This window comes from Corylus avellana, chromosome 8, assembly GCF_965113065.1.
Source record: "Corylus avellana chromosome 8, dhCorAvel1.hap1.2, whole genome shotgun sequence".
NCBI classification, from domain to species: domain Eukaryota; kingdom Viridiplantae; phylum Streptophyta; class Magnoliopsida; order Fagales; family Betulaceae; genus Corylus; species Corylus avellana.
This window is the reverse complement of record NC_142497.1, coordinates 5,773,278-5,785,329: the sequence shown is the minus strand read 5'-3', so window position 1 is coordinate 5,785,329 and position 12,052 is coordinate 5,773,278. Positions and strand designations below refer to the sequence as shown.

Genomic DNA, 12,052 nt, shown 5'->3' with positions numbered 1-12,052 from the left:
AAATTTAATATCCTATTTTCTGTGAAATTCAATTTTCCAAACATTTAACTTACAATGAAATGATTAGGTGGATGGAATTGACACTTCCACACATAACCACCACAAATATCGTGACGCACCATCATCATCATCATCATCACATCTACATGCATACATACATACATCGAAGCCACCAACAATTCTTGCCTTACTTGTCTGTCCATCCATAAATCACTCAGAGATTACAAAAATAAAAAGAAAAAATAAAATGAAATCCCTTTGGTTGTCCAAAACGATAACGGGATTTGCGTAAGAGTAACATTTTTTTACTGACATTAAATAATATATTATATTCATTTTTTTTTTTTTTTTGGGGGTGGGGGGTTTGGTGAGAGGAGCCGCCAGCGTTGCTAGTCTCCACCGGAGGGGCACCAAGGCGTCATGTCCATGGGATAACTGCCCAGGACCCTCAAGAACGACGTGAACTCCTGCACCTCCGCCAACGCATTCTGGGCCCGGACCTCCGCCATCGACGCTTCGAAATCTATGTAGAACATGTACTCGAAGTGCTTCGCTGTGCCCACGTTGGCGTCGTCAACCAGCCTGATTGGACGGTTCCGGTGCGGCCTCGATTCGATCTTAGTCAGGCTGATGTTTCTGAAAGCGAAAGCGGAGAGCACCTTGAACAGTACGGACGTCCCCTTGTCGTGCGCGAACACAATGCTCGTCTTGAACGGCCGGTCTGTGCGAGGGATGATCGGCTCTCGGGCCAACATCACAAAGCGCGTCACGTTGCTCGAGTCATCTTGGATCCCGTCAGCGAGGATGTTCATGCCGTATAGGTCAGCAGCTCGTGCGCTCGCAATTGCCGCCGTGTCGCGGAGGTTGTTGGCGGCGACAAACTCGGCGGCTCCGGCTGTGTCGTCCACAGCCTCCCGCGCCACGTTGAGGCCGAGTTTGGTAAGAGTCAACTCGCACTGAGCCAGGGCCTGCGGGTGGGAGATGACGCGGGTCAAGTACTCCTTCCTAACACCCGGAAGCGCCAAGAGGCAGTGATGGACGGGAAGCTGGACCTCGCCCACTATGTGGAGTCGATGCCTGAGGAGGAGATCGTAGTTCCGGTGGATCGAGCCCCCGAGTGAGTTCTCGACGGGTAGCACAGCCCGATCGGCGATCCAGAGCTCCACGGCTTGGAAAGCCACCTCGAATTGGTCGCACGGAATGGCTTCGCAGTTCGGATAGGCCTTTCCGGCGGCGGCTTCGGAGTACGCGCCGGGCACCCCTTGGTAAGCAACTCGGAGCTCCGAGCCGTGCATCGGAGCCGGGGACAGGTCCGTTATGGTGAGCGCCCTATGCGCCAGCTGATGCGGCTTGTTGTTGTTGCTGTCGGTGCTAATCGGAACCAGGTCGAGATCGATACTGGCCTTGTGACCATTAACGGCCGCCACATGGTCGGCACCCCCGGCCGCCCCACCTCCTCCGGCAGCTCCGGGCTTCTCCGTGGGTTGCTCCTGGGAAACAACCTTACTGGCGAGGATAGCGCAGGAGCTCTGCCAGTCGGCTCTGCTCAAACCGACGCCGTTGGGGAAGTTAACGGAGTCGGATCGGTAAACGCTCTGGACGACGAGTCGGCTGGGACCGAGTCGGGACAAAGAAGGACGAATCGTCCCCGTTAAAGACTTAAGAGTATTAGGCGTGGATGGAGCAATAGCCTGCATATTGTATCTGAGTGATTGGACTTCACCGGAATAAATTGGAAAAGAAGAAAAAGAATAAAGGAAAAGTGGAAGAAATAATATTAATAAGAAAGCTTGGTGTTCTCTGTAAAATGAGAAACGTCAAGCTGAGAAAAGAAAGGGGGTTTGTGGGGTTTATATATTAAGGAGGGTTGGGAGTAGGGGAAAGCATTGGGAAGATGGTACGTGTGCGGAGGTGGTTCGGTCAATCTCACACCTACCCCCCTCCCCTTCCTCCCTCTCTCTCTTCTCAATACAAAAAAGATATATAATATAATATTGTTGAGTGTCCATTTCTGTAAAATACCATTACGTGACAAAATTACTATTTATTTTTTAAAAATGGCTTAAAAAGTATTATTATTATTATTATTATTTTAAACTTTACTTTATACTCTTAAATTATTACATCCGGTCTTTGTCACAGGGTTAGTAGTATGAATCCTATCCGTCCTGTGGTTGGCTCTGATAACATAAAGAAATTTGTAGGCTTAACTCATCTCATAAAATCGATTCAATAAAAAAGGGTTTCTGATTCCTTATAAACATGTCTAAAGTCTTGTCCATAGGCAATGTGAAATTATTTTTTAATACACAAGCCTCCAAACTTCAAAACCTTTCAATTTGAACCTCTCGACTTTCAATTGTGAATTTTAAACGTTAAAAGTGAGACAATAACATTTATACCCTTAACTTTTTTATAAAATTTCAAATTTATCACCCTTAATTCCAAATTAAAAATAAAAAATAAAATTATGGATATTTTAGTCTTTTTAGGTACCGCTAATAGAAGTTAATGACTAGAACTAAGAGAGAGGTTCAAATTGACTATAATTAAAAGTTGAAGAGTTCAAATTGAAAGGTTTTGAAATTTAAGAGTTTGTCAAATCACGTGATAATTAAATAGTCTAGAAGTTATTTTTTTATTTTTCTTTTTAAAGTTGTTTGGCAAGGGGATATTATTATTCCCCCCAACGAATTTGATGATTTTGGGGCAGCGGGACTTTCTGGTTCCTTGTCCTTTCTCTCACTGTCTCTTCTTTGTTTCTTACTATTATTATTATTATTATTATTATTATTATTTGTTTTGATTTGTTTTGTCTTGTCTTTTTTGTGGGTTATGGAAACAAATTCTGGTTTTCAAATCCCCTCAATAAAAAGTTTCTTTCCGAGATTGTAATTACAGATTAAGGCAGAGTGTCTAATCCTTTATTGTAAGATGGTAAGTACAGATCAATTTTTTTTAATATAATAGAGCACTTCAAAGACTCATAATGGATCCTCATCGAATCTGATTTAGATTATTAGATAGCTGTAAAATAATAATAATAATAATAATAATAATAATAATTAACAGTAACAGAGAACATGTGTTTTTCGTTTGGTAAATGGCAAGAGTAACATTAACTTGAACAAAGGTGAAGAGTAATGATGAATGTAGTAAGATTACAAATAAGGACCATTCTCCGGCCGTTTTCAGCCTCAAAACGTGATATGGAGGCGGGAAGAGAGCCCCGTACATATAGGCTCTGTTTTTAGGACCACAAAGTTAAAGAGCACATGGAGAGGGACTCTGTTTTGAAGGACGCCAGACAAGCAGTACAGAATGGGGGTCCAAATTCCCACATGCCGTTTTCTGGACTGTGCTTCTTTCACTCTCCACCTCGGCTCTTTTTTTTTTTTTTGAATTTTTGTCTCTTTTATTTGTCGGTTTATTTTATTTATTTATCTTTGCAAATATCCTTTATAATAGCTTCACTTTGTCATTCTTATAACATATCTTGCACTGTGAAATTTCGAATGTCATAAAAAGTTTTGGCTTCCTTCACTATAGATCAATTAATTTTTAGATGAGATGGTCAAATATCTTGTTACAAACCTTAGGTAGAACTCACCATTGAAAACCGCCACCGGCTTGCAAGGGAAGGATGTCCAAGAGCTTATATACACATGGTTAAGATTAGACTTAAACCATGTAGAACACTAGAATCGTAACATACCACCACGCTTCCGTGGCCGACGTCCATGACGGCCAACTCTATTGACACTGACCAGATGGTTGCTCTTTCTCTTTTAGCAACTCCACTCACCTATTAGTATTTTAATCTAGCCCATACGTCGCCTCCTTCAGGACTTGAACCCCTCGATATGGTGGCTAGCTCTGATACTAAATGTTAAAAACATTGGGCAGAACTCACCCTTGAAAACTGGCTTGCAAGGGAATGGTGACCAAGAGCTTAAATACACATAGTTAAGATTAGACTTAAGCCATATGGAACACTATAATCGTAACAGGTCTGATCCTACATTTTCTTTGTACTATTTAAATATTATTTCAACTAAAATAAATGTTAAAAGAGAAGGGAGAAGAGAGAGAGGAAAAGATTTTTTTTATATTAAATAATGTTAATAGAAGCGAAAGTGGTACCTTACTTTGATGTTCTCTTGGTTTAGTTAACATCAAGAAAATCTGTTGCATTAAGTTTTTTTAGGAATATTCCTTACATTTAAGGAAGATAATAAAATTTAGAAAAGTCGCTGTTAGTATATATATATATATATATATATATATATATATATATGGGAAGACATTTCATACTCATTTATTGATGAAAAGATTGTGAGGAAAAGCTCTTACAACCAGAGCATAAGCAAATATTAGCTGAAGTTACGAGGTTACAGACGTCAAAGATACATACCTTATAAATCTAACATTCAAGACCTATCAATGACAACAACATCCGCTAACTCATGACTAGTCTTTAGTTTTAACAACAGATCTACTCCAAACAAACTCAATCTAATGCATAGATAGCTCTTATTCTTCGACTTTGAAAGTGGAAAACCCCTATGCCGAAACTTATCATCATCGACCCGATAACCAGGATACCGTTCACATCCATAACCTAAGGGTCTGGACCAAAAGCGAATACCCCACAAATCATCAAGCGGACAGATCATGAGAGAAGATAGAGCCAAATACAAGGAAAAAAGAGCCAAAAGCCAAAAAACCACAAAAACATAAAGTGGCGCCGGAAGAAAACAGGCCTCAGCGCAAGGCTGCGGGAAAGTGACGCAAGGAGGCGATGGACATGGACAGAGCCGGAGAGCCAGTTGGTCTAACGGGGGAAGGTTGATCGGGCTTCGACCAATCCGATCCAAGAGCCAAGCTAGAATTGAAAAATGATTCGGCAGATTTGAGCTTAGGGGCCGTAGGAGAGGGGTTAAACCAAAAACGGGACCAAAGAGGGGAAAGAGGAGGAAAGAAAGGGGAAAAAACACCGCACAAGGAGGTAGGGAGCATTAGGTAAATAGTCTAACTCATAAGGTGAAGAAAGGGAGGGGAGGCAACAAAGGATGAAGGGAGGAAGGGGAGATCAAAGGTTCTCCCCCTCCTCTAGTGTGGTGCTCTCTGCTAGGAGAAGAAACCCTAGCAGTTTTGGTGCTAAAATAATGCTGTTAGTGATCTTAAAGCATTTATGTTATAAATTAAAACTCACATATTTTACATATTCAGCTAATATGAGGAAAAAATTACCTCCAACAACTTATATTTAGTTTATGTAAAATACATTTTTTGCTACAATGATTAGGACAGTAATTGTAGCAAAATACTCAAATATTGTATTTTATTCTTTATTCTATTATTTCTCTAATTCTTTCATTACTATTGAAGTAATATGACCATTAGAATTGGAGCGCCGCAAACCTATTGCTGTTGAGGGTCTCTGCTCCCTCCTCTTCTTCCCTTCCTCTCTACTACCTTCTTTTTTCTTCTCCCTCCCATTCTTGGTTTTTTCTCTTTTCTCTTTCCCGTCCACTGTCATCCCATCGGACTACAGTAGAGTTTTAGATCTATTTTCTTCAAAATCAAATATAGTTGTTTTTATTAGTTTCCTCCATATATATATATATATATATATATATATATAGTAATTTAAAATGACGTGTGAAGATATTCACCATATGGGAACACATATACTATTAAATCCTTAAAATTTAATTAATATCAACCATGAAGCGGCAATATAGTGCAACGTCATTTAAAAATTTTAATTGAAATAATCTTGATCATCGTAATAACATATACACCCCTAATTAAATCTGTAAAATATTTTTCATTTCATTTTCAATCATGGATCCGACTTACATGCTGTTATAACAGCATGTATGTTGTAGTTGAATCAACTGTCAAAATTAAATTTTAAAGTTGACTTAATTTTAGAAGCATTTAATAGAAGAGAAAAAATAAAAAGAGATTTTGAGGAATTCAATCTTGACCGTTGATTAAACTACAGCATCCTTCAATCATATTCCAAACCAAGGCACTATTTAAGTTCTAAGTTAATGGACAATTAATGACGTTTTCATAATGTTTATGTCATAAAGACTAAACTACCTTGATATGTGAGGGAAATAATTGCAATGCTGCCGACACAAATAGTAGCCTAAAACGATGGATTATTATGGAAGTTAAACTCACATCCCAACCATCTTATAATCATGAATGCAATAATAATTTTATATTCGGAGGAACTAAAATATAAATGAGAGTTCACATTTAATATATATATATATATATATATATATATATATATATAATTGCCATCATTTATGTTACATTCTTCTAGCAAAGTGAATTTATCAACAATTTTTTGTTATTCCCCATGCCCTTATAATTATTAAAGGGAAATAAATAAAAATTATAAGAAGCCAAATAATTAAAGGGCTACTTACAAAAAAATAATAATAATAATTAAAGGGAAACGTGTTTGCACTTGATACCAAATATCTAAAAGGCATAATGTTTGGCACAAAATAGAAAGTTGCCTTGTTTAGATGCCAAAGAAGTGATCATTTATGTTTAATTTGAGAGTTTGTAAGCTTTTTCTTGGATTAGGCCTTTTATTGCGTTTGAAATTGCATTTCTCAAGGTATGTTCAAACAGTCGTCCACGTGACGAGGGTGGCATTGTTGCACCTCAACGTTCGATCCCTCCCTCATCGTGAGATTCTCGCAACTCGAACCCATGACTTCTTTAATACCATTTGTTAGATTGGGTATCTGACAATTTCATCTGAAATTAATTGGTATCTAATGAGGAAAGTTAAAATCTTTTATGATATTTAAAATCGTACTCTAAAAGGCATATTCTAAGGGTCATCAATGTGAATAAAGCAGGACTATTGCACCTCAAATACTTTTAATTTATTTTTTTAATGAAGTTTGCTGCATTTTGCTTGCACAAGCTTCTCCATTGATGTTTTTGTCAACTACCAAGACGAGAAGAAACTAGGTTGCTTTTTTTCTGTTCTGATGATTGATAGCTACAATGCCTGTGCTACCAATTTACGCAAGCTAGCCGAGGTTCCGGTGCCACGCAAAAATAAAAAAAGATATTTAATTTGGATTGCACGTGGCAGTGGAATGACTCTCCACGTGTGTCTCCCACAAGAAAATTTAAATTTAAATAACACTTTCACAATATTTCTAAGAGAAGTGTGGAAAGCTGATGATCATGATCATATGCAGGGGAAACGAAGGAAAATAGGCAGTTAGTTGGCATCATCATCCTTGCCATTGATTTTTTTTTTTTTTTTTCTAAGAATTATTGTAATTCTTAGAAATTTTTAGAAATAGGGTTTTATTTTCTTTGCAATTCTTTTTTAAAGCATTTCACTCAAAATTGGAGTAAAATTGGAGTCTTTATGTGTTTGGTATTGCGATTTTACAGACCAAAAGTGTAATTTTAAACAAAATCACAGAAAATATATCTTTTGAGAGTCTGTTTTTAAAAAATTACAATTTAAAAACATAAAAAAATTTGCATTTTTAAATTAAAATGTTAAACTGCGATTTTACTAAATGCAATAACTAGCGTTTTCAAATAACACATTTTGAAATCGCAAACACAAACAGACATAAAGAAAGTACGTAAATGTGGACGTGTGTTTACTATTTTTTTTTTCTTGTAGTATCATAGGTATTATGCAACCTTTAAATTGGTTTTCCAAGCGATAAAGCCAAAGTCCTAACCTTTTATTATATATTTTTTTTGTCTATTCAAGGTGGGAATGGGGGAAGGGAAAAAAGAGATTACATCATAAGCAATAAAAATAAAAGGTGGGCAACCCTAATCAAGACCCTAAAATTAACAAGGAGGCATGACGGTACAAACAAAAATAATTGAGAATTGGTGAAATAAATTATTCCGTCCATTAAGAAAACTAATACACCAAAAGATAAAGTTATCCGAGAACAACTTATGCAATAACTGGAGCAAATGTTGAAAAGCTCCACATGAGCTTTCTGCTTCTCTCCAGAGAGAGAAGCTCTACCCTCTCTCTAGAATTCTTGCCCTTTTCGCCACCTTCTAGTGAGATCTCCCGCCGCCTCCGGCGGTCTATCGAGAGGACGAGAGCCCTCCTCTCTCCCCTTTCTTGTTCCCTATGCAAAAGTTCTAACTTATTATCAATAAAAATTCTAACAAAAAACTTGTGGGCTTAATCATAATGTATTGTTAGGATGTAGTGATACAGTAACCCATCTGTCACTATCACGCCATGTTAGGTCTTGACTAGCTTGATTCCGGTGGCTAAACGGCGAAGCTGACAATAACCGTGCCGTTGACGGCGACGGTGATATAGGTGGTATCTCAATGTAGAAGGCGACATTCCAATCGTATGAGCAACAAATTCAAAAAGGATTTCAAAGAGATTCAATATTTATTTTAAATTTTCACACCAACAATATATATATTAATACAAGTTGTACGTGGCAGCCATAATAAAATGATCTTGTCGGAGATCTTGTTTAGAGTTACACTAGTTGAGTAGTTGTACATGTATTCCAAGATATATATAATTTTTTATTTTTTATTTTTCATAAGAAATAGCTTATGAAGAAAATACCATAGATTTGGAAGAGTATTTTTATTATTAGAGATTTGTGAAGAGGATGGTTCTTCTCCAATTGTATAATATTGTTTAGGGCTTTCTTCTCCAATTGTATAATACCATAGTTGTTTTGTTTGCGACTTTTAAAATAAGCTGGAAATCGCATGCTTTGAGGATACAGGATAGAGATCTATACTCTAAAAATAAATGTTATATATGTTATTTATTCTATTAAAAGATTGTTTGTGGGCTGATTCCATTCCTGAGTTCATCCAGGATCTTGTAAACTTTGCTTAAGGTTTTTTGGTGAAATGAAATCTTGGAATACCCTTTGAAAATAAATAAATAAATACATGTGAGAATTACATATTTTAAGACAAATATTGCTAGTTTAATAAACTAAGTTGAAGAATTTTTCAACCTAATTTTTTTTTTTAAAAAAAAATCTTCATATATTAACATTGCCCATAAAATAACTAAATTATTTTTAACTAAATTTTAGCTAAACATTTACGTAGTGAGATAGTGAAATGTATGTTTCAATTTTATCAATTCAAAATTTTTTTTTTTTTTTTTTTTTTGTTGTTGTTGTTGTTGGAATTAACCATGCATTACACTACTTCTTTTCAATATCTCACAATCTTTGTTTTTAATTACGTGGCACTAAAAATCATCGTTAAACTTTGGAAACTGATGATGATTTTTATTGTAATGTAAACTATGAAATATGTATTTGAAAATGTGAGAGCCGAGATGTCATAGCGTGGGGTAGTATTTCTCGTCTTCATGGAAAAATTTATGACAAAAATAGAAGAAATGTGAGAATGAAATTGATGTGTTTAAAAAGTCATGTAGGACAAGTTTTGTGTTTGGTCAGACGGTTTTCTATGATTCATTGCTTGAATAATGAGTACCTTTGAAAACCATGCCACCGTTACATCATTGGCTAAGATTTCTATTTCTATCAACCATTGATTATAATAATATCATAATGTGTTACACTTTTTATTTATTTCCTTACGGATTTATTTATTTATTTATTTTGGGGCTTGATAAGTGAGAATGAATGGATACTTTTTTCCACTGGTTTTCAAATATGAAAGCCCTATTATATATAGGTTATAGGACCGAACACTTTAATTTGTACTTAGCTTAATCCTAAAAACTTTTGCTTTTTTATTGAAATACTGTTATAGCTTTTTTATTTTTTGATATTATTTAAATATTCTTTCAAATTAATGCGGAAGAAAAGTTTTTTTAAAAAAAAATTGAAAACTATTTTTTTTTTCCTCTCTAAAGTTGAGGGTAGGTAGGTTAATGATGAGGCATTCTATGTTATTTTTTTCTTAAATAATGATTATATTAAATACAAATTTGATCTTTGTAGTTTTACCACTTTATTAGAAAGTTCCTTTGTGTTTTTAAGAGTAAAAAAAATTTAATTCCCGTACTTCTCACCTTTATTAAAATGGTATTTTCGTTTATCTGTGGTCTAAAAATTTAACAAAATTATTATCATGTGTATAAAAAAATCATGCAAGATCTAAAAAACATTGTGGCTTCAAAGTCAATTCCTACTACATTAGCATATCATCACTTAAAAACAAAAGAAGAAAAAGAGAAGAAAAAAAAAAAAAAAAAAAAGGTGTGGTTGCAACTTGCGAGGTAGAAATACCTTTATCGGTGGTGGTAGGTTTCCAATGAACCAACCCCACCCTTGAGAAGATGGTTCACGAGGGATCTCTACCCCGCAAAGGTCGGTTGTGATGGTCACAAGAACCCCACCACCACCTAGAAGGTGATTTTTCTCATAGTCGTTTTTAGGGGTGGACAAAAACCCGTCCAACTCGCAAATTCGCCTTGCTCGGCCCTGCCCCACTCAGATTTGGGATTTTTTTTTTTTGTTCTTTTCTTTTTTTTTGTGGATATGGGTTGGATTTCTTCCAACCCGTGCGGGGCGGGACAGGTTTCGGGTATAAAATATCTTAGGGCCCGGGTACCCGCCTCGCCCCACTCGGATTTGGGTTTTTTTTGCAGATACGGGTTAGATTTCTTCCTACCTGTGCGGGGCGGAGCAGGTTTCGGGTATAAAATATTTTGGGCCACGGATACCCGCCCTGCCCCACATTAGCAAATAAAAGAAAAAAAAAAAAAAAAAAAAACCTAGTTTTTCATCTTCTTTTTTTTCTCTAGCCGCCTCCCCCTTAGTCCCTCTCCCTTTTTTTTTTTTTTCTTTTTTTTTTTTAACTCTCAATGTTGTCTCGCTCTCTCTGTCGCCATCTTCCACTCTCTATCGACCTCTTGCTCTCTCTCTATCTCCGTCTCGCTCTCTCTCTCTCACCGGCTCTGTGACTTCCCACATTACTTGGGCATGAAAAAAGATGATATATTTATATGGAATATACTCTCTCTAAATAGTATGAGGTCTTTTGAGGGCAAACTCAATAATAAAACCGTACGGGTTTGGCCCAAAGTGGACAATATCATACCATTTAAAGCAAGGGTGTTACATGCTCTCTCTCTCTCACTCACTCTCTCAGATGAAAAAAAAAAAAAAAAAAAAAAAAAAACCAAGAAAAATAAGCCCTGCCCATAATACCCGCAGTATCCACCCCGTGAAACCTGAACTTGGGCGGATAGGGTTCATTGTGTACGGGTAATGGGTAGAATTTTTCAAACTCGCAGGGTGCAGGTTGGGTAGGGGAAAAGGCCGAAATCCGACCCGACCTACGCCCACCCCTAGTCATTCCTTTCTTTTTTCTTTTGTTTTTTGTTTTTTTTTTTTGTTTTTTTTAAGTGATATGCTAATATAACAAGAATGAATATAAGGTAATGTTTTACTTTTTATACATGTGAGAAAAATTTTGTTAGTTTTGTAGACCAAAAGATTATTTTAATAAAGATAAAAAAAAAATAAGTATGACTAAATTTGTCACTTTCAAAATGACTCTTTTTTTCTTTTTGATAAAGTGATAAAACCACACGTGAATCAAATTCATATTTATTCTATTACAATTTCCTCTTGTATAATAATAAACCTTTTATTAAGAATTTTTTTGATAAAGTTATTGACCACGTGAATCAATTTTTATTTAGTCCATTATAATTTCCTCTCCGCAGTAAAAAATTGACTCCCACATTGAATCGTGCGATAATTACAAGAAACGGCGATAAAATTGGACCCCAAGTGGAAAGCCGCAAAAGCACACTCTTTAATATTTCTTATTCAAATACTTTGTGTACGTGTGTTTGTGTGTCAAAGTTGATAAATTCATCACCCCCAAGCAAAACAGTTGTATCACAACATTGACTTGACTACAAACTCCCCTAAATTCTGACAATGATTTTTCTCCTTTATTATAATAATAATTATGATTATTATTATTTATTGTTTCCAGGGTCGCTTTTTTCAACTAAAATACTTGAGATTTTCAACTGTAA

General features: G+C 36.1%; 1 protein-coding gene across 1 annotated transcript; it reads right to left on the bottom strand.

Annotated features, from left to right (window-relative positions):
- LOC132164423 (arogenate dehydratase 3) lies at positions 1 to 1,884 on the bottom strand. The gene has a single exon (XM_059574934.2). The coding sequence runs from the start codon at positions 1,695 to 1,697 to the stop codon at positions 390 to 392; it is 1,308 nt and encodes a 435-aa protein (XP_059430917.1). The 5' UTR covers positions 1,698 to 1,884; the 3' UTR covers positions 1 to 389.
- Positions 1,885 to 12,052: the final 10,168 nt, after the last annotated feature.

Bases quoted from the DNA above. Each gene is read 5' to 3' on its own strand.
- LOC132164423 (XM_059574934.2), bottom strand. From the start codon at position 1,697: ATGCAGGCTATTGCTCCATCCACGCCTAATACTCTTAAGTCTTTAACG.